Source organism: Typopeltis vanoorti, chromosome 16, assembly GCF_054136105.1.
Source record: "Typopeltis vanoorti isolate ZY-2024b chromosome 16, IOZ_Tvanoo_1.0, whole genome shotgun sequence".
Taxonomy (NCBI): Eukaryota; Metazoa; Arthropoda; class Arachnida; order Uropygi; family Thelyphonidae; genus Typopeltis; species Typopeltis vanoorti.
In genome coordinates, this window is record NC_143564.1 from 102,378,752 (window position 1) to 102,402,109 (window position 23,358).

Sequence of the window (23,358 nt, forward strand, 5' to 3'; positions counted from 1 at the left end):
TCTTATTTCCTCCACCTCCGACAATATATCCTCACCAAGCATAAATTCTGCATCCCATATGGACTGATTTTGTTTCATCCTTTGCCCATGTGTAAGCATATGAAGTTTGCACAAGAACTAAAGTCAAGTCAATATCCCCTATGTGCGATAGCCTATTCATGAAGATGTGCTTTGTATGCATATTTTGTTTGCTTACACTTGGGTAAAGGATTCAATAAGCAGTTAATTTTTTGACAATAGTATTTACTCAAAATTTACAGATAAAAAGTAGTATTCATGAGTTGCAGATGGTATTGTGTGAGTTGATTTTGATAGTGTGTTGATGGAGATATAAATAGCTTACATAATAGATTCTGTGGAATGGAGTTACCTTCCACAGTGAGTCTTCCTTGGAGGTGTCACATTATAATAACAATAAGACTTGTGTATTTTTGTTTCTGTGCACATCTTTATTTGGAACTATTCCATTGTCTATTCCATTGTCTTAAACAGGACAGTGGACTAGCAGGTACTTAATATTATTATAAGCTTTGCTGTTTTATCCAAATTTTCCCAGATCATTTCTCTATTTCTGGTATTCATTTCCTACTCTCATGTTTCATCCCCAACAGGGACTAGCTTTTCATTTTTCTTCATGGTAGACATATCATGCAAGATCAATGCAGCTTGGGGGATTTTCAAAAACTGTCTAGTAGATGCAATGTATAAATGTATTCCAAGGGCGAGAAGGTTAAATAAGGTAAGTGTGAGATGGATGAATAAAGAAATTAAGCATGCGATACAGAGAAAAAGGACATTGTGGAGGCAGCATAAGAGAAGTGGAAATAACCAATTCCATGAGGTTTACAAAGACCAGACAAGGACAGTGACTTGGTTGGTAAGGATAGCTAAAGAGAGGTATGAACAGCAGTTAGCTAATGAAGCCAAAAAGAATCCTAAGGAGTTCTTTCGATATGTAGCCAGCAAAAGAAAGAATGATTATGGAAGGATGACATTGATTGGAGAAAATGGTATAAAGACAGCTGTTGCAGAATGTGTGGTGAAGATACTTAACGAGCAGTTCATAAAGGTCTTTCAATCTTGTGAATGTGACTTCATGGAGAGATTGAGAGCAGTTGATGATGGGGAGGAGAGACTGACTGTGAGCGAGCAAGAGGTGTATGGGGAGTTGAGCAAACTAGATGTTAATAAGGCATCTTATTAATATCTACTCTGTGGGATGTGCCAGGGAGTTGACACCTTCCTTGACATTTTTTTTAATACGAGTCTTGCAGGTCAAGTTCCTAAGGAGTGGAAGGAGTGCAAGCTTGTGCCACTTCATAAGGCAGATGATTGAACTCAAGCATCAAACTATAGGCCTATCTGTGTGTCAGGTGCTGTGGTTAAGTTGTTGGAGAGGATTGTGAGAACTAGGATCCAGAATTAGGTTGACAACAATGCTATTATCTTTGATGGACAGCATGGAAACAAGGAAAGTGACTGCTTCCTTGGACAGAGGAGAAGGATACACGGTTTTATATTTGGATTTTGCACAGGCTTTTGATAGAGTACCTCATGATAAGTTGACAGTCAAACTAGAGCAGATGGGGTTGGATGTTAGATTAGTGCATTGGATTGGCGACTGGCTATCTGATAGGTATCAACAAGTTGTGTATGGAGGAGCGATATCCAGGAAAAGGAAAGTCACTAGTGGAGTGCTTCAAGGGTCTGTTTTAGGGCCATTACTGTTTAATTTATATATTAATAATATTGGTGAAAATTTGGATGGAGATATTCAGTTGTTTGCAGATGATGCAAAGTTTGTACAAACCATGAAGAGTAGAGAAGATGTTTTGGCCTTACAAGAAGACTTGAATAAATTGAGTGATTGGGCACAGAAATGGGGATATGAGTTCAATGTTGCAAAGTGTAAGGTTTTAAAATTTGAAAAACAAAGATGGGATGCAGAATTTATGCTTTGTGAGGATATATTGTTGGAGGTGGAGGAAATAAGAGATCTCGGGGTGATAGTGGATAAGGATCTGAAATTGAGGGGAGACAGCCAAAATTGTGAAGACAACACAAAGGCTTCTGGAATGATGCAGAGGACACTGACTTGTAGAAGTAGGGAGATTCTTGTTCTGTTGTATAAGGCTTTGATCTACACATGGACTATTGTGACCAGATTTGGTCACCTGGTTTTCAGAAGGATGAAGAGATGTTGAAGAGGGTCCACAGAGACTAAGGTAGTTTCTGACCTCTGGAATGTCGAGTATGAGGAAAGATTGAGATGTAATTTGCAGTCTGGTGGATAGGTAGAAGAGGGGAGATATGATAGAGACCTATCATATCTTCCCTTCTGCTGGAGAAGTTCTACAGAAAATAGTGGGGGATCGGGGGAGAACCAGAGGTCATCCCTGGAAACTGTATAAAGAGAGTGTGAGTAGGGGAGTGAGTGAGAGGCAGGTTTTTTTTCGTGCAGAGTTGTAAATGATTAGAATGCCTTGCCTGAGAGTGTGGTGTCTGTAAGGCGTTTGAGTGTGTTTAAGACACGATATGATGAGGTGTGCATGATAAAAGGTCCTTCCAGATGAGTCTCTGACTCCATGAGGTCTTGGGTAATAATAATAATAAAATGCAAAAATTCCACCAATTCTGGATTAGTAGAAACTTCTGTTGAACCATAAGTGCAAATAAGTTTCATCTTCCAATTCTCCATTTTGAAATATGCCTATATCACTCTACTTGAACTCACCTTCCAATCAAGGAGATTGTGTTTTGTGTTGAATGCCATAGTTACTGATCACTATTGCTCAAATATAACATATTATATTGTTATCAATAATTTCTCATGATTATTATTTGCAGAATCTCTCATGATTAGAATTCACAGAATCTCTTTGCTTTGTCTCAGTTTTGCCACTTACAATGTATGTCAATCTGACACTTCTCTAGTTCTTTTAGTTTGACTTATTTTCTGTTGATACTTCTGTTCACTGCTGCTGATGTTGAGTTTATTTCAGTAGCCAACTTTTCACTGTTTACCCTGGTTTCGTGATGAAAATTTCAGAGTCCTTGTTTTACCATCCGGTGTGACATGCCAGCATGAAATTTCATCATGTTGTATCATCAGTTTGTTTTCATTTAATCCAATGTGGAATGCAATGTGGCTGGCAAGTTCTATCCAGTTGGATATTTACTAATGGGATGCACTACTTGAAGGTTGGAAATGGACATTAGATTGGAAATCTTCATCAGCTCTTCACATTACTTACAAGCCATATGGAGTCTCCTTCCAGTTATCTAGCTTTTACACTTAAGGAGTTTCTTTTATTTTTTTTGTGGTTCCTATTCACAAAAAGTCATCATCAAATTCCTGATATGTACCCTCAAGGCAGAGGCATAGCTAGACGGGGGCGGAGGGGTCGGTCCGCCCCAGGCAGCACTTAGAACCTTTTTGAACTTTTGCAGTTAATTCTAAAATACAGTCTCGAGAACTCAGTTCCAACTATTGTAATACTACAGCAAATTTTCCTCACTATTGCTGTAAGTGTTGCTAGTTGTGAGAGGAGTTTTTCTAAATAAAATTGATTAAGAATTACCTACATTACTAATGAAATAGACCTCAACAATGTCATCGACGATTTTGCTAACAGAAAAGCAAGAAAAATAACATTTTAGAATGTTGAAATTAAAGTTTTACTTCAAAAATGAACATAGTGTTTTAATTAATGTCTCTATATGTTGTTTTGACTTTTTGTAGTATTTTTGGTGTGTATTGATAGGGGTGGCAAACTCAGGGACTGCCCCGGGCAGCAAAAGCTCTAGCTACACCACTGCCTCAAGGGCTGTACAGGATATGATAGTACTACGTGAAAAACTTATATCATTATTAACTTCCTATCTACAAATCAATCAATTGCCTGCAAAGCAAAGGTTGTCGATTGGTAGAGCCTCTGCTACTAATGGCTCATGCAAAACGTTAAGCAAGTTTGAGCGTGGCTAGTAGTTGGAAGGGGTTCAATCATTCAATGCTGTTGGCACACTCTCCCTCAATGAGTCTTTGGGCTCCCTGAAGGTGTCACATAATAATAATAATCTGTTACCTGTCAAGACTCCAACATTATCAGATCTTATATTTTTATCTTCTAAGGCAGTTTTTATTGTTCAACATGTTGATAGTACTGATCTCGAACTCTGGTGTTGTTGAGTTGGGGTATGTTTCAGGATATTATTATTATATCACACCTCCAGGGAGTCCAAAGACTCACTCTTCGTCTCACTACTCTACCAACCTTCATCATCAATCACCAATGCCATCTACCGCTGACTGCCACCACTAGTGCTTTCACAGACAATCACAAACATCCATCCCATGGCAGGATTCGAACCCACAGCCTTTTGGCTGGAGAGAGGATACGCTAACCACTCGGCCATCCAGGCTGGCCAAATTCAGTGATCGCAATAATCTTTGGCCAGGCTGATGCTATCGGCGCCACCAATTCCTCTCCTTTATTCTGGATACTCCTGGCATTAGTATAAAGCATAAAAATTGCCACTATTTCTATACCCAGCATTATCCCCTCTAGATTCCACTGGGCTCACCGCTACCTGATGTTGTCCCCCTTCTCCCAAGTACCCTTTCCCACAAGAGGCCACCCCTGCTACTATCCACCTTGGATATTCTAGTTTCCCTGCATTGACACACTGACTCGTTCAGAACAGCAATCTCTCCAGTTGCCTACCTCCTTCCTCATTCAAATGCAAGCGGTCTTTCTCTCATACAATTCCTCTGTGTTCTCGAACACTGTCCAAGCATCCACATATTCCAATCCTCTCTTCTGACACATTCTAGCTATTTATGTTATTCAATATGACTGCTCTTCTGCTCAGCTCGTCACAATCACCTAGGCAGCAATCACACTATCTTTCCTCTTTGCGTCTTCTTTCGTACTACCTCAAGCAAGAATCCCATATCTCTTGCTGTCCAATTTACATTCCCTCTCAAGTCATTTGTTTCTACCATCATAATCATTTCATCCACCCTTTCACCCCTCTTAATTGCCATAGACACACTTTCTATTGTTCCTCCAGGCAAACACTCCTCATGCATCCTATCTTGCGCACCACAGATCATTGCGTCACCGTACATTACACCTCTTACCATTTTCTCTCTCCTACTGTTTCCATTCTCTCCTCTTCTATCATTCTTATAACTCTCTCTCATTCCCTCTCTTCTACTGTTCCCATTCTCTCCTCTTCTATCATTCCCATACCTCTCTCTTCCACTTATCCTATTCTCTCCTCTTCTATCGTTCACATAACTCTCTCTCATTCCCTCTCTTCTACTGTTCCCATTCTCTCCTCTTCTATCATTCCCATACGTCTCTCTCTCATTCCCTCTCTTCTACTGTTCCCATTCTCTCCTCTTCTATCATGCCTATACCTCTCTCATTCCCTGTCTTCTACTGTTTCTATACTCTCCTATTCTATCATTCCCAAACCCCTCTCTCATTCTCTCTCTCTCCTACTGCTTCTATACTCTCCTCTTCTATCATTCCCTGTCTTCTACTGTTTCTATACTCTCCTATTCTATCATTCCCAAACCCCTCTCTCATTCTCTCTCTCCTACCGTTTCTATTCTCTCCTCTTCTATCATTCCCAAAACTTTCTCTCACTCCTACTCTGATTTGCCTTGCATACATCTCTTCCATTCTCTTAATCTCATCTTTCATATTTCTCATCTTATTCACAAGATATTCCACCTCTTTCAACTCATCTATTACTTTCTGCAAGTTAGTCACCCTTACTCTTTATTATTTTACCCAATCAAAATCATCTCTGTAAACTTCAGTCATTCAAGCCTTCCACACTCTCGACTCTTATTTTCTCATTCATACTTCGCTCGTCATTCCCTCCCATCACACTACTTGTCTCCCGTTCGTCATTCTCTCCTATCACACTACTCATCTCCCGACATTCATTTCCCATCCCTGAAGCAACTAGGTCGGTTATCGATATATCCAATTCATTAATTTCCTCTCACTGTCTGCATATACCCACTCCCCCTTCTCTCACCTGCCATGTCCAACTCCTGGGAAGCATACATGCTGCAATCACTGCATGCCACAAAGTCCTTTATTATATTAGATATAATAGAGTTCTTAAATGACGGAGGACTCGGCGACATGCCATTTATGATTGCAGTTGCATCCGCCATCATTCCTTATTGCCAAGTACATAACTACTAAACTAATTGCCAAAAAATATATAGGAACACTGTGTCACAGATATATATATAAATAAATAAACGCTATATATATATATATATATATATATATATATAAATATAACAGTATAATCAACTATATTAGATAGTGAAAACTCATCTTCTCTTCCACCGCAATGCTGCCGACTGTGACCTGGGCTTCTCAGTAACAATGAAACCCCAAAAGCAGAACCACTAAATAATACTTGTGTTACTGAGAAAAAAATGCAGCACAAAAGAATTCACATTATACACTGTTTAAAAATCACTTTTCCCTACCAATGCTCAAACCGCTCACCACGTGCTTCCAATTTGTTCCAGTTGCTGACTTTTTCATTGTTCACCCTGGTTCCTGACAAAAACAACGGGGCCTTGTTTAACCGGATAATGCCCCAGCCAGCATGAAATTCTGTCATGTTGTACCATCATTTTATATTGTGGTTTAAGCCAATAAGAATACAATTTGGTCAGCTAAATCCCAAATTGGCAGCCCATCCTCATTTGTTCAGTATCCAGGTACTGAACAAATGAGGATGTGTGTGTATATATACACATACACACACACTGTTACGTGTGTGTGTGTATATATACACACACACACGTAACAGGGTGTGCCACGGGAGGTGAGGATTGGACATTAGTTCAGAAGCCCTGGTCAGTTCTCCACATTCCTTTAAAGGCTATGTGGAGGTCTCCTCACAGTTATACAGCTTTGACCCTTAAGCACCCCACTCACAAAAGGTTGGAAGCCTATAATACATTAGTACTATGAGTGGGTTAAGAATTGATTTTATTTTATTTTTTTATTAATTTTTATAATAATAATTATTTTTAAGATTCATTTTTACATAGTCCAGAAACCCTGCTTTAGAGACGAAACATGGATCTTTTACAATCCACTTCAGGCCTCCAATAAGCAGGGTAATAGTCTTACACTGGGCAATGAAATTCCTTCTCCACCTAAAGACAATCACAAACATCCCTGCCCACGGTTGGATTCAAACCCATCGGCCTGTTGGTTGAAGATATGCTAACCACTCAGCCAACCAGGCCAGTGATTTATCATGTTTTATTAAAGAACACTATTTTTTTTAATACATTGATTCTCAGCAGTAGGCATTCATTACAAGAGTTAATGAACTTTAAAAGCTGTCCCCAGAGGGCAGTGAGAAGGAAATGTATAGGCAAATCAGTTTAGTTAATAAGAAAAGAGTAATCATTATGGGCAATTTTAATTATGGTAATATAGACTGGAATGAGGAGATAGCATCTGCAGATAAAAAGAATGAATTTTTTGATCATATCTGTGTGATATGATCAAAAAGTGATATCTGTAGAACTATAAGACTGGTGATTATGACAAGCTCAGGAGACAGCTTGCAGCTATAATCATGTAATGAAAAATCGGAAGGAAAGGATTTCATTGCTACTTGGGAACTGTTAGGAACTGTCTGGTAGAGGCAGTATCCAGATGTATTCTAACAGTCAAGAGGTTAAATAATTTGGGTGTGAAATGGATGAATGAACAGGTTAAGCATACCATTTGGAAGAAGAAGGAGGCTTTATGTGACAATATGAGATGAGTGGTGGTAATAGTTGGTTGTATGAGGAGTATAAGGAATGGAAACTTGCTTGGTAAGAATAGCAAAAGTGCAGTGCAAGCAGTAGATAGCTAATGAAGTCAAAAGGAATACTAGGGACTTTTTACAATACATGTCCAGTAGAAGAAAGAATGATTATGGAAGGATGATACTGGTTAGAGAGAAAACAGTAGAATGATAATCACTGAGGAGGATTGAAGCAGATATGTTAAATGAGCAGTTCTTAAAGGTATTTCATGTTCATGAAAGTAACATCATGCAGAACTTGAGAGCAGTGGAAAAGGAGGAACCACTGATGGTGAGTGATCAGGAGGCATATGAGGATCTGAGTAAACTTCATGTCAGGACTTCACGGTATATCACTACATGTCATGAGGGAATGTTCCAGGAGTTAACAACCACTTTAGTTTACCTTTTTAGCATGAATCTTAGATTAGCCCAAGTTCAAAATTGGAAAGAAGGAAAAGTTGTTCAGCTTCATTAAGGGGGGGGGGGGAGTGATAAGACAAAGGCTTCAAATCGCAGACCAAATTGTTTGTCTGGAGTTGTGGTAATGGTGTTAGAGAGGTTAGTGAGGACTAGGATTCAGATTTAGGTTGATGACAATAACATTCTCTTTGATGGACAGCATGAGTTTTCTAAAGGAAGATCATGTTTTAGCAATATACTTACTTACTATAACAAGGTGACAGGTGTATTGGATGAAGGGGAAGCATACATGGTTGTATATTTAGATTTTGCTTAAACCTTTGCTATATTGCCAAATGCCAAGGTGGTAATTAAACTGGAACAGTTATGGTTGGATAGTAGATTGGTGCACTGGATTGGAGATTGAGTGTCTGATAGGCAGGACTGTACTTGTGCACAGGTGCACGAGACTTTAGCTGCAGGTCCCAAACAATTAGGGACAATTTAAGGTCACAAACAATGATATTTAAAATTGAAGAATTAAAAGTATAAATATAAAAAAGTAAAAACTATATATACACAGTGCCGAATTTACGTATAAGCTAAAGAAGCTACAGCTTAGGGCCTCAAATAAAAAAACAAAAAGACCAGCTGATCTAATTTAAAACAGTAAGGAGCCTCTGGGTTTTGTATAGCTTAGGGCCTCAGCAAGTCTAAATCTGGCCCTGTATATATACAGCTCAGACAAAAGGGTGTCATTGCTTCAAGTCAATATCTAAATAGATCATATGCCCTTTTTTTAAAAAAGCAAAAACAAAAAAAAAACAAGAATGCGAATACTATTTATTTTCAAATTGTTTTTTGCGTGTCCATGACCTGTTTGTGTTCATGTTGCAAACACGTAGCATTCACTTTTCTTAAAAGGGTCAAAATTATTTATGAAACTCTTTGCATCAGAAAAAAGTATCAAATTTATCACTATTATTTATTGAAAATGATGTTATGAGTCATTTGAATTATGATGATATTAATGATACATTTGCTAAAACAAAATCTAGGAAAAAAATATTTGCAGTGTCTATACTTAGTGCTAGTTTAACATTTGGAGTTGATGTGTATTGCCTTTACTTAGCATACGTTTTTTTAATAAATGTGATAAAAGTTTTTTTGTATATATTGATTATTTTTATTTGTTTTTATTCATTTTGTAAGGGGTGGGGCTCAGAGCATTCTACTGCCTCAGGCCCCACCATCTCAGGAAAAATGTAAGCATTAGCAAATTTTTATTTGTTTTTATTCATTTTGTAAGGGGTGGGGCTCAGAGCATTCTACTGCCTCAGGCCCCACCACCTCAGGAAAAATGTAAGCATTAGCAAATAAGCATTAGCAAATTGTGTACTGGGAGTGATATCCTAGATAAGGAAAGGCACCAATGGTGACCCAATTACCTGTTTTGGATCCATTATTGTTTAATTATCATTTACATACAAATATTTTGTATGTAAATGATATTTTCTGGTCTCTGGAGTAGAGTGTGAAGGCTGATTGAGGGAATGCAAATTGCAGAGTGTAGTGAATAGGATGGAGGGGCATGATTGAGGCATATTACTTGGTAAGGGGTTATTACTGGAATAATATGAATCAGCTGTTTAATACAATGGAGGAAGAACAAGAGGCTATCCTTGGAAGTTGTACAGAGAGCTTGAGTAAGGGGGTGAGGAGGAGGTTTTTTGCATGGAGAGTTGTGGGTGGTTAGAATTCATGGCCTGGAAGTGTTTTGAGTGTGTACAAAGTGAATACATGCAAGTCATGGTATGATGAGGTGTGTGTGATGGAGGACCTGCAATGAGTCATTGACTCCATGGAGGTCTAATTATAATAATAAAAATGGCACTTTTTTCAAACCTCTAATAAGCTAGGTTATGGCCTGACATTAAATGATGAAATTAATCTTCCACCTAAAGACATTTACTAAATGTTCATGCCCATTGCAGGATTCAAACCCACAATCTGTTGACTGAAGAACAGATACATTAATTGCTCAGGCAATTGAAGAACTAGAAAGTAAAGATTGCAAGTCTGCTGCCTCAGCATGATACGACAACTGAAAAGAAGGGCTATGATTGTCAATGAGAAGATTGTGCAGGAGTGCAGTGGCACACTCAGGATTTAATCTTGGAGGGGGCCAAGCACTCAAGATTTAATCTTGGGAGGGGGCCGACTTGAGTAGATGATTTGAGAATACACACTACGCATTGCATAAGAGCTATGACTGAGCATCTGCAGTGATCGCCAATACATGATACCCATGATCTCCTCTGGTCCGGCTCGGGCAAACAAAGTAGCTCCCGAGCACTACTTCATTCGCTTTGCATTCACAGCGGCCAGGATTCCCAAGTACTATAGGTTATTCCACCTTATGTGATCGCTAATTCATAAGTAGCACAGAAATAGAAGACACAACATAAATTTTAAAAATAATAATAATTTTAATTAGGAAAATATTTTTGGGAATTTTTCTAGTGTTTTTTTTTCTTTTGGGAGTGTGCAGTTTATTGACGTGTGGAATGAGTTTGATGGAAGAAGACATGTATATGCCTGATGGACTGCATTTGAATGGTTTTGGAGTTAGATGTTTGGAGAAAGTGTTTAGTGAGAGTGTGGTAGTGCAAAACCAGCGAAACTAGCAATATTAGGGAGGATGAAATCTGGCATCTGTCTGGCCACCCCTGTGATAAATGTGTAGAGTGCTGAATGGGATTTTACAGATCTGGTAATGACTTTACATAAAGGTAACTATGGTTACAATGGGATTTGAAATGCATGTACATGAATGCAAGAAGTATCAAGAATAATGTTGAGGAGTTTATGCCATTGATAAGCTCAACATGGCCAAAAATTATAGGCATCACTGAGACCTGATTGACTGAAAATGATATAGCTACAGGGATAGAATGTAAAGGGTATTGTATTTTCAGGGAGGATAGAAGGAACAGGACAGGAGGTTGGGTATTGCTGATGATAACTGCAGAATTGCAACCAACAAAATGAGAAGTTAAAGAGGACATTAGGTCTGAGGGAGATGTTTTATTTGAGGCTGTCTGCTGTGAGATAGAGGCAAACAGGACAAAATATGTTGTTGGATGCTGCTATAGACCAGGGGTCCACAGGAAGATTTAGATGCCATGTATCAGCAAATCAGCACAATGAGTGTAGGCCAAACAATTATTATGGGAGACTTTAATTATGTGGACATTGATTGGAGGGAGGAAAGGGAACATAGCAACTTGGAAGTTGGATTTATACAGTTGCTAAGGAATAATTACATGAAGCAACATGTTATAGAGGGGTTTGAGGGTGTTGGATCTGATAATAGCATCAGAAGATGTATCCATAACCAAGGTAGACACTGTGCCTTCAAATGGGGAGAGCGACCATGTGGTCTTGTTCTGGGAAGTTGCCAAACATGTGGAGTTCTCTGTCAAGAAGGGGTTTATGTTCAATTATAAGACTGGTGATTATGGAGAGACTCAGGAATCATCTTGTAAAACAGTGCCATGGCTTGAGAAGCTACAAGGAAAGAATGTCATTAGTGTATGGCATGTGGTCAGAGATCTTGAGGGTAGCAGTATCAGACTGCATACTCAAGGTCAGGAGGATAAACCAGGTTGGAATTAAGTGGATGAGTAGGGATATAAAGGAAAAGCTGTAAAGAAGAAAACATTGTAGAGGAAATATAAAGAAAAAAGTGATCAGCATATTCATGAACAGTACAAAGTGATCAGCATATTCATGAACAGTACAAAGTGCAAGCAACTATGAGAGAGAATTAGCTAAACAGGCCAAAGTAAATCCAAAAGAGTTTATTTATTATGTAGCAAGTAAGAGGGGAAAATGACTATAGTAGAATGACTTTACAATGCTTGTGGGAGGAAGGTGACTGAACCAAAAGCAATAGTTGAGTTTGCTGAGTGATCATTTTGCAAAGGTGTATCATTCAAGTGGTGATTTTACAGTTGGTGATGTTACAGAGATTCATATCAACATTGAGGTAGATGAACAGGAGGTGTTCAGCATATTAAAAAATATGAATGTGAACACAGCAGAATGTTAACTTTGAACTGGATGGCTTATCAGCCCATGTACTACTTGAATGTGCAAGAGAATTGGCATTGCCTCTGATGAAGTTGTTCAATCTGAGCCTCATCTCTGACAAGGTTCCAAGGGAGTGGAAAGAGGATAAGATAGTACCATTGCATAAAGGTGGCTCCAAGACAGAGGTATCAAACTACAGACTGATTAATATATCGGAAGTGGTTGTTAAAGTAATGGAAAAGTTAGTGAAAGGTAAAATACAACATTGGATGGATAAGGATGTAGTACTCTATAGTAGGCAGCATGGTTCGTAAAGAGTAGGTCCTGTCTTAGTAACTTATTCACATTCTATAATAAAGTTACAGCAGACTTGGATAAAGGTAATGGCTACACCATGATACTGCTTGACTTTGCCAAGACATTTGACAAAATACCACATGTAAAACTATTACAAAAACTGGAGAGGACGGGAATGGATATGAGGCTGGTAGCATGGAGAGGGGAATGGCTGATGGACAGACATCAGAGAGTAGTATATGGTGGAGTGGAGGCTAGGAGAATGGTGATTAGTAGAATACCTCGGGGTTCAGTATCAATTACATAGGGAAAGATTTAAGAGGGGATATTCAATTGTTTGCTGATGATGCAAAACTGAGGAGAGCAATAGTCGATAAAGGTAATGTAGATAGCCTGTGTAGCTCAGTGGATGTGGCGTTTGCATACCACGGTGCTTGGCCGCACGAAGAAAGACTTGGTTTTGAGTCTAGTCGGCGACTGGAGGAAATTTTTCCAAGCCTTTTTTCGACTGGTTCCCGAGTTAGTTGATCTCTGGCACGGGCAAGCGGGTTTTTCGTCCCGGAAACTCGGGTTTTTCTTCCCGTAAACTCAAGCAAATCGACTGTAGAACCCACATTATTTCAGACATTAAATATATTGTGTTAAGGTTAGGGACCACAAGATCGCGGCACATTTTAGCCGTCTCTCTTCACTGTGTACCGCTTAATTAGTGATAGCCGTGGGCCATCTATCTCTGATTGGTACCAGTGGAGATTAAACTGCCCACTCGGTCTCCAAAAGTTAGATAGGGCTAAATGGCCTCGCCTTCTCCCGTATACGGGAATAAAAAAAAAAAAAGGCGTTAGCTGATTTTTTTAAAATTAGAATTAGCATTGTGGGCAAAGGATAATGATTGTCAATGTAATGTTTCAAAATGTAAGGTTATGCACTTCTGGTGGGAAAGGTTGTATATGGTGTATTATATTGATGGTATTGGTTTGCAGGCAATTGATGAATCTAGGAACTTGGCAGTAATGTTGGACAAAGAGTTAAAGTTCAGAGGGCATATTGCAAAAGTTGATAAAATAGCTCCATGAATTACTTTGATGTTGAAAAAACACGCTAACAAGTAAAGATAAGGAAGCTATTATTTTTCTTTATAAGTCTATGATTTGACCACATCTTGACTACTTCACACAGATTTGGTTCCTGGATTTCTTGGGGACCAGGAGGTGTTCAAAAAAAGATTCAGAGATGAGAGTGACCAAGATGGTGACAGGTCTGTGGAATATTTCTTACAAGAATAGGTTGAAGGTTTGCTGGTTGCAAAATTTAGTTGATAGGCAGAAAAGAGGGAACATGATAGAAACTTCTAAGATATTAAAGGGGAAAGGGGTTTTATAAAATTGATGCAAGTGAAAATTTTCAATATATGACAAATAGAGAACTAGGGGTCATCTGTGAAAGTTGTGTAAGAGTGTGGTTGAACCAGATTTTTTGCTTGGAGAGTAGTGAATGAGTGGAATGGAATGGATTGCCATAATTGGTTGTGAGTTCCCTGATGGTGAATGGATTTGAGGAGAGGTATGATAGGATTTGTGTGTATGATGGTTGATTTGGGTCTCCCACAGTGAGTCTCCAGACTCCATGGAGATGCCATAAATAATAATAACATGATTCAGCCTATTTTGCAGTACTAAAAACAACTATTTATCTCACTATCCAGAGTTTATATCTCGCTTCAAATCCCAAACAGAATGTCAAAAATCTTTGAGGACATTTCATTTGTAGTTTAGTCAGCTACTCTCTTGTGGAGGTGCCACAAACCTGGGTTTTCCATCCTTCAAAAACAGGCAGTCTGGCCAGAGAACATGCAATTAGCAGATATAATACACTAGCCTTATTGCCTTTGTTATTTTGGTCATAATTCTGGACAACTACCAAAGCAGAATGGAGTTTATGCTCATTTCCCAAAAGCAAAGGCATATATTCTTAGCTCTGCTGCAATAATTGTAGCATGAATAATAACTGCAGAAATTCATACTTCTGATGTGTTAATTTATATGCTCTGTTGGTGGTGATGCAGGCTGAACAATTGGAAAAAAAACTAATGAACAATCACTAAAATCTGCAGTCATTATTTCACTAACATAATTTTTATTCAGCATGCAGCAATGTTGAAATTGGTATGAGATAACTTACATTGTTGTTTTTTTCCACACCTTTCACTCCAGACAGGAGTGAAAGGGAGAGGAAACCAGGCATGTTAATCACCAGACATGAGTATAATGATTTGGGATTACTACTCTTGTATTATTTGGACTTATCAGAAATTAAAAGAAAATATTAATTGCCAGCAATCACTAATATGACTACTGTTGTCACTGGAATGCAAGTTGACTCAGAGATTCAGAATGACAGTGACACTAAACTTTTTGCTTAAGAACACCATGAGATGTGGTTTGCAGAAATAGTGAAAAAAGCAGGTGCATTGCAATGGCACATTACATATTTATGCAATTGTGAAAAAATTACAGAACACATGACTGTTATAGCAAAATTGATTAGTTCTTATAAACAAAAAATATTCCTATATCTTGCATTATTACATCGACTGTGCATAGAAAAGCTTTCATAAAAATGGACTGGTTGATATATTTAGAGTGTACTTATCACATTGGACTTTTACACACACACTCTCTCTCTCTCTCTCTCTGTGTGTGTGTGTGAGATCAATAACCATAATTGTTTTATAGCTGAGGATCAAAGCAATTAAAAAGTTACAAAGGTACAAAATATTGAACTTATGGAAATACAGTTCTTGGCAATAAAGTTGCTTTGGTATTGCATAGCTTAAAGACAGCAAATCATGCTAAGAAAAATCCTATAGAGTTTTTTAAATATTTGACAAGTAGAAGGAAGAATGGTTATGGTAAGATGATGTTAATGGATGAAGATGGTAGATTGATAACTGCTGCAGAGGACATAGTTGAAGTATTCAGTGAACATTTCCTCAGGGTGTTTAATCCATATCAGTGTGAAATCATGAGAAGCTCAGTAGAAGAAATGGTAGAGGATGACTTAATTTTAAGCAAGCAGGGGATATAGTATACGGATAAATATGTCGATGAGGCAATAGAATTTCATGATATCACCAAGTGTCTTAAGAGAATGTTCCAAGGAGTTGCTGGTAGCCTTGGTAAACCTGTTAATAGTCTTGTAACAGTACAAGTTAAGGAAGTGGAATGGAGATAAAATTGTTTCACTTTATTTAGAAAGAAAGGTGGTGATAAGGCTGTGGCTACAAATTGAGTTTACAGTATTGGAGAGATTTGGAAGAGCTAGGATACAGAAATGGGTTAATAACAGTAGTATTCTAGTATTTTCTGTGATTGTCAGCATGGGTTTGTTATGAGTGGTCATGTTTTACAAATTTGCTTGCTATACTATAATAAGGTAACGAATGCATTGGACGGCGGGGGGAGGGGGGATGCGTGTACAGTAGTACACTTAGATTTTGCTAAGACTTTTGATAGATTGCTACATGACAAGCTGATAACTAAATTGAAACAGATGGAATTGGATAAAAGATTAGTGAGTTGGATAGGCTGTCAGATAGGTATCAGCAAGTTGTATATGGGGTGCAGTACCCCAAAAGAGGAAAGTCACTAGTGGGATGCTACAGGGGTCTGTCTTGGGACCATTGTTATTTAATTTGTATATTAATGATAATGGTATGGGTTTAACTGATGATATACAGCTGTTTGCAGATGATGCAAAACTGTGGAGAGTGATGAGGAATCAAGCACACATTGTAGCCTTACAGGATGACTTGAATAGATTATATGAATGAGCAGATAAGTGGAACTAACAGTTCTGTGTTGCAAAGTGTAAAGTTTGAAATTTGGTAACCTATGATTTGATGCAGAGCATACACATCATTGGGAAATTTTGAAGGAGGTTAAGGAGATGAAAGATCAGACATTGTGTTGGACAAGGGCCTGACATTCTGGATCACATTGCAAAAGTTGTCACATTGGATTGTGGCAATGATACGGAGTACCTGCAAAAATAAAGAGGCTATGGTTCAACTGTATATGACCTTGATTAGGCCTCATATGGATTATTTGGTCACCTGGTTTTTTCATGGTGATGAGGATATATTAGAAATGGTCCAGAGAAGATTCATGAAGTTGATAACTGGTCTTTGGAATGTGAGGGTGTGAAGAAATTTCAGGGAATGCAGTTTGCAAAGCCTCATGATTAAAAGAAGGGATATGATTGATATATATGTGTGTGTTTAAGTCATATCCTCTCTTCTTTATATATATATATATATATATATATATATATATATATATATATATGTTGTCATGGATTATTACCAGGTTAATATGGAAGAAAAGGCATAAGGAACAGGTTCTTTGCATGAAGAGTGGAATAGAGTGGTTAGTGAAATGCATTGCCCAAGAGTATGGTAAATGTAGATACGTTAAATTAGAAGGCACAATTTGATGAGCTTTGTGTGATAGTGTATACTTTCCCTGATGAGTCTTTGATGCCATGGAGGTCTGGCATTAATAAAATTAAAAATAATAATAATAATAATAAATTTTTGTAAGTATTTCTTATTTGTTAATTTATTTCATTCTTTCTTTGGTTTGAGTGATCAAATCTCAGGTTGATTTTCTATTTCAAGAATTGTGAAAAAGTCACGAGGATCATTATAATTCCTGAAGAGCTTGCATGGCAAAATGCCATGTAGTCCTCTTTCTAACATGATCTTAATACCTATTGAGCTATAATTGGAACACATCTACAGTGGCTTCATTTTTATTTATATTAGCCTTTGTGCGTGTGTGCGTGTGTGCGTGCACATTCTCTGAGAGTTTGCTTTTGCAAGACAAGTGAAGCATGTGCCTTAAGTTATTTTTTGTACTCTGATATATGTATATCTGCCTATTCACTGATGAAAATCTGCAGTTTGAAACAGCTTTCAGGGAGCGAAACCAAAAGCACGAATGAAAAACAAGGTTATGCATCCTCTTCAGGCAGAGTTTATCTTTTAATAATGTATCACCAAGGCAATGCATCCTAAAAGGCTTGTGATTCATAAGTTCTCAATCACTTTTGAAACATAACATCTCCTTAGAGAGATTATAGTTAGAGAGAAAGAATAAATCAATAAAAAATGAGAAACTAATATGCAGCTATGTACTTGGTATACAAAATGAATAGATATTTATTTCCTTTCTTTTAATAAAGTTCATTGCCAAATTGAAGTCTTTTTCGTTCTTTTCTTCAATAATTAAAATTTATCAGTGTGTGTGTGTGTGTGTATGTAATATTTTAATTTTTTTTTTTTCTTAATATGTGCATATTTAGGAGCTGCAGGATTCTTCTAAATGTCGGAACATTATGTAGACTTAAAAGAACAAATTCGTGATTTAAAATTGGATTTGGAAATTAAAAAGAGTGAATTTGATAAGATAAATACAGAACTCACAGAAATTTCCAGACTATATGATGCAGCACAACAATCTCAAAAAGAATTACAGCAACAGATTGCAAGTTTAAATAGAAGATTTCAGCAGAATTCACAGAATATTCATACCAGTAATGTTTCAACTCAAACATACAATGAAGATAAAACTACAAGGTGTATGTGTCATCAGAACCTTTTGCCTGCAATTTCCACTTATGGGATTGATGCAGACACTCAGACTTTTGAAACAGATTTTTATCAGATAGGTAAGAAAATTTTGTTAATGTATATTAGTATAAAATTCAGTTGATAATGCTTGTCAACTTGTGACTGTTCAGCGTTTTTTGTGTAATTGACTGTTCTTTTACTTTTGTTTGCCACAATTCCTCAGTGTTTTTCCTATGTGTACTGGAGAAAATTTTGAGGAAAAAAAAATAAGAACCCAGTGATTGATACAAAATTAAATAATTTAGAAATTCAATCATGTTTATGAAGAAGATTTGGATTTATAGTCTGTGTTTGAAGGAAAGAAGGATTTGTACAATGCTGATGGACTACATCCAAATGTTTTTGGTGTTAGGTGTCGAAAGTGAGAGTTAGGTGTCTTTGTTCACGAGCATGCTGAAGTGCAAATTCAAGAAAACCTAGGCAATTTGGGTGGAAGCAGGTGAGTTTGCGTGAAGGCACAAATGAGGCGTGTGAGAATGACCAAGTGTGGAATTTAGTCTCTCAAACAAAAATATTGAATAGGGTAGTCAATTCAGGAAGTAATGGTGGTTGAGGGTCCTAAAGGGATGCTGTTGTTTCTATATACTAATGCCAGAAATATTAGGAATAAGAGGAAGGAGTTTTTGGCATTGGTTAGTGCAATCTTACCAAAAGTTATAGGCATTAGTGAGACTTGGCTAACAGCAGATGATGTAGTTACAGGGATAGAATGTGAAGGGTTTAGTATTTTCAGAGAAGATAGGATGGGGGAGGGGTAGTGCTGATGATAGCAGATGAATTGCAGCTAAAATAAATAGGGGATAGGTGGGAGAGTCGTTGTTCATTTGAAGCAGTCTGGTGTGAGATCTTAATCTCACACCAGTAAGGAAAAAATATGCGGTTGGTTGTTGCTATAGGACAAAGATCTGGAAGACATGGATTGGTAAATTAGTACAATGAGTACAGGTCAAGTGACTATTATGGGGTACTTCAACTGTGGAGATATAGGCTGAAAGGAAGAAAGATCACATGGCAGGAAGGAAATGGAATTTATACAACTGCTAAAAGATAATTACTTGAGGCAGCATGTGAGGGACGGGATTAGGGGTGTGAGAGTATTGGACCTCTTCGTAGGATCAGAAGAGCTGTCCATAACCAAGGTGACCATATTGCCTCCAATTGGTGAAAGTGACCATGCGGTCTTGACTTGGAGATTGTATAACATGAGGAATATTCTGTCAAGAAGAGATATACGAGGCAGGTGATTATATGACAAGTTTAGAATAAGCTTAAATCTGTGCAAATGCATAAAACACTGCAGGGTAAGGATGTTAGCAGTGCATTAGAAATAGTTAAGGATCATCTAGAGAAAGTAATTTTAAATTCTATTAACCCTCCCTACCTAAGATAAGGAGATAAGATAAGGTTAATAGAATTTAGGCAGGTGTTAATAGAATCAGGTAGGTGTTAGATGGATGACTAATGTCATTAAGCATGAGCTGCAGAAGAAAATGCTGTAGAGGATATATAAAGAGAAAAGTGACTATCAAATTCACAAACAGTACAAAGGCTCAGGCAAGAAATGTGACCATCATTGCAAGAAAGGCAAAATTAGATTATGTGAAGAATCTACCCTAGCAGGCCAAAGGAAATCCCAGAGAGTTCTTTTGTTATGTGGCAAGAAATAGGAAGATTAACCTTAATGAGTGGTGATGAGGTGACAGAAGTAGTTAAAATAGTTGAGTTACTGAGTAACTACTTGGCAAGGGTATAATATCCAGGTAAAGTTACTGTTGACAGAGGTGAATAAATTAGAGGTTCTTAGGATATTGCAGAATCTCAGTGTAAATACGGCTGTGATATCATCTTGCATTTTGCGAGAATGTGCAGGGGAATTGGCAATGCCTCTGACTAGCTATTTAATTTAGTCTCAGTCTGGTAGCATTCCAAGGGAGTGGAAAGAGGGCAAAATAATCCCCTTGTATAAGAGAGGTTCTAGGACTGCATTAGCAAATTATAGACCAATCAATATATCAGGTGTGATGGTAAAAGTACTGGAAAAATTGTTCAAAAAGAGAATTCAAGAATGGGTGGATAAAAATATCCCTGGAAGTTACGAAAGGAAACTATGAGCAAGAGGGTGAGGAGTGGTTTCTTTGCATGGAGGGTGGTTGAGCTGTGGAATGCATTGCCTGATAGAGTGGTGAGGGCGAGAACGGTCAGTGAGTTTAAGGAGTGGTATGATAGACTTTGTGTTTCTTAGGGGGGAACCTCCCCTCGATAAGTCTTGACAGACTTTATGTTCTTAGGAAGGACCTCCCACGATGAGTCTTTTGACTCCATGGAGGCCTGAATAATAATAATAAATATGATACTGTATGAGATGCGACATGTCTTTGCAAAGGATCAGTCATGCCTTAGTAATTTACTGTTCTTTTTATAATAGAGTAAACAGCAGAATTGGATAAAAGAAATTGGATAAAAGAAATGTTGATTCTGCTGGATTTTTTTTTTTCAAAGGCATATGACAGAATACCACATGGAACTCTGTTATACAAATTATAACAAATGATGATGGATATGACACTGGTTAAATGGATAAGAGGGTGGCTGCTGGACAGATATCAAAAAGTGGTATATGGACAGGACAGAATCGAGGTAAAAGCAGGTGACTATTCCAAAATGTTCGGTGTTGGGAACATTACTGTTTAATTTGTATATAAATGATATAGGAAATAACTTGAAAGAAAATATTCAGTTGTTTGCTGATGATACAAAATTTGGTAAAGTAATAGTTAATCAAGGTGATGTGGAGAGTTTGCAGGACAATTTTAATTAGCTGTCACTATGTGAAAAAGATAATGGGCATCAGTTTAATATGGAGAAATGTAAAGCTATAGATCACAAATAAATAGATTACAAGCTGTGTATCAGATTAATGACACTGTACTCCAGGAAATAGATGAAGCTAGAGATTTAGGGATGGTTGTAGAGAGAAAGTTAAAGTTTAGAGGACATATTGCTAAGGTTGCTAAGGTGGTCCATAAGATAACTTAGCTATTGAAGAACACATTAATATATTATTCCTCTTTATAAGGCCTTGATAGTTCACATCTGGATTTCTGTGCTCAGGTCTGGTCTCCTGGGTTTCTTGGGGATGAGGAGGCAGTGGAGAAGATTCAGAGGTGAGCGACCAAGATGGTCAGTGGAATGTTCCCCTATGAGGATAGATTGAGGGTGTGTGGATTGCAGAAGTTGGTTGATAGGAGAAAAAGAGGGAATACAATAGAAACATTTAAGTTACTTAAAGGGTTTTATAGGACTGATGCAGAGAAAATGTTTCAGCACTTGGCTGGAGCCAGAAGAAGAGGTCATCCCTTGAAGTTGAATAAAGATGTGGTTAGTAGTGGTGTGAGGACTAGATTTTTTGCTTCAAGAGTTGTGAATGAGTGGAATGGGTTTCCAGAGTCAGTTGTGAATTCTTTATCTGTTAATGGGTTCAAGGAGAGGTATGATTGTTTGGATCTCCTGTGATTAGTCTTTGAACTCCATGCATGTGCCCTACAATAATAATAATAATAAAATGTTTGTTATATGTCATTGATTTATATGACAATTTCCAGAACTAAATCTAAAAATTTTGAGCTAGCCTCTGAAAGGAAAGTTCCTGTTTCTGCATTAATTATAGCTTTTTTTTTTTATACATTTATAAATCAATAAAACTCTGGCAGCTGACACATATATTGGTATTGGTTTAAATGATATAATGAAGTGTATAAATTTAGGTTATATGCAATTGAACACAATTTTTTTAGATTACTTTTTTTTAAGAGTGTCACTGTAAGGATGCAGAGAGGAAAAGTGAAAGAGTTGGCTGAAATAATTATCTCTTTCACAAATCTGGCAGATGATGTGTGTGGTATATGAGAGGATATGAAAACATTTCTTGCAGAACTGAATAAGAAGGATGAGAGAGAAAAGGCTGTGGATCTGCTGCCATGGTATGATAAAAAATCAGCTGAGAAGAGGGGTCATGATTGCGAATCATTCAGTTCACAGGACAGAAGGAATAGTGTGGAGTGAGTTCAGTGGACAAAAGGATTTATATGAGGTGTATAGTTTGCATTTGAATGAATTTAAGAATTAAGTGTCCTGAGAAAGTATTGTTCAGTGAGATCTCAGAAGTGGCGAGTCAGGGAAACTCGAGTGTTTTGGGATGGAAAGCAGGTTTGTGTGGTGGATACATCCTAGAGATGAATGAGTGAGTGGGAAAGTGATCATGTGATGTTGCGTCTTCCCAGGTTTTTAACATTAGTAGGATAATCAACACAAAGTGTGAGGGAGGTTGTGGGATGAAAGAGCATTGTATTTTATGTATCTAGTGCCATAAGCAGTTAGAATAGGTGATGATTTGGGAAAATGGTTTAGAACAAGCAGAGGTACTAGACAGGGGGATCCAATATCACCAAGTATTTTCATCGCACATTTAGAAATAAGAGCAATGGACAAACTGAAGGAAGACACAAAAGAAATATCTGTATACGGAATGAGAATTAACACTGAGATTTGCAGATGACATTATTATTGAAGAAGACGAAAGAGAACTACAAAAAACACTGAAACTGTTAAATGAGGAAGGGAAGAGATTTGGACTTGTTATGAACTTGGAAAAAACAAAGACAATGGCATTTGGTGAGAAGAACATGAAACAAAAGATACAAGTGGATGGAATTGATATAGAAAATATAGAACAATTCACATATTTGGGAAGTAAAATGACGTGTGATTTGGACTGTAAAAAAGAAATAAAGATAAAGATTGCAAAGGGGAGAACAAATCTGAAGCCATGGATAACATCTGGAAAAGTAAAGTGATCAGCCTACAAACAAAACTAAAAGTACTGGAAACATCTTTAGTGGTGTACTGTATGGATCTGAAACATGGGTAATTAATAAGGAATCAAGAAAAAGAATTTTGGCATTTGAAAGAACTTGTTACAGGAAGATTCTAAGAACAGGATGGATATAGAAAATCATAAA

At 37.5% G+C, this 23,358-nt stretch overlaps 1 protein-coding gene across 2 annotated transcripts in view; it reads left to right on the top strand.

Annotated features, from left to right (window-relative positions):
• The window catches only part of LOC150098226 (angiogenic factor with G patch and FHA domains 1-like), a 287,180-nt gene that overhangs the window by 5,655 nt on the left and 258,167 nt on the right, over nucleotides 1-23,358 (top strand). For both annotated transcript variants that reach the window (XM_090406375.1, XM_090406374.1), the window contains exon 2: nucleotides 18,013-18,378. In XM_090406375.1, coding sequence (XP_090262501.1) covers nucleotides 18,033-18,378 — 346 coding nt within the window. In that variant the 5' untranslated portion in view covers nucleotides 18,013-18,032. The remainder of the gene's footprint in view (nucleotides 1-18,012; nucleotides 18,379-23,358) is intronic.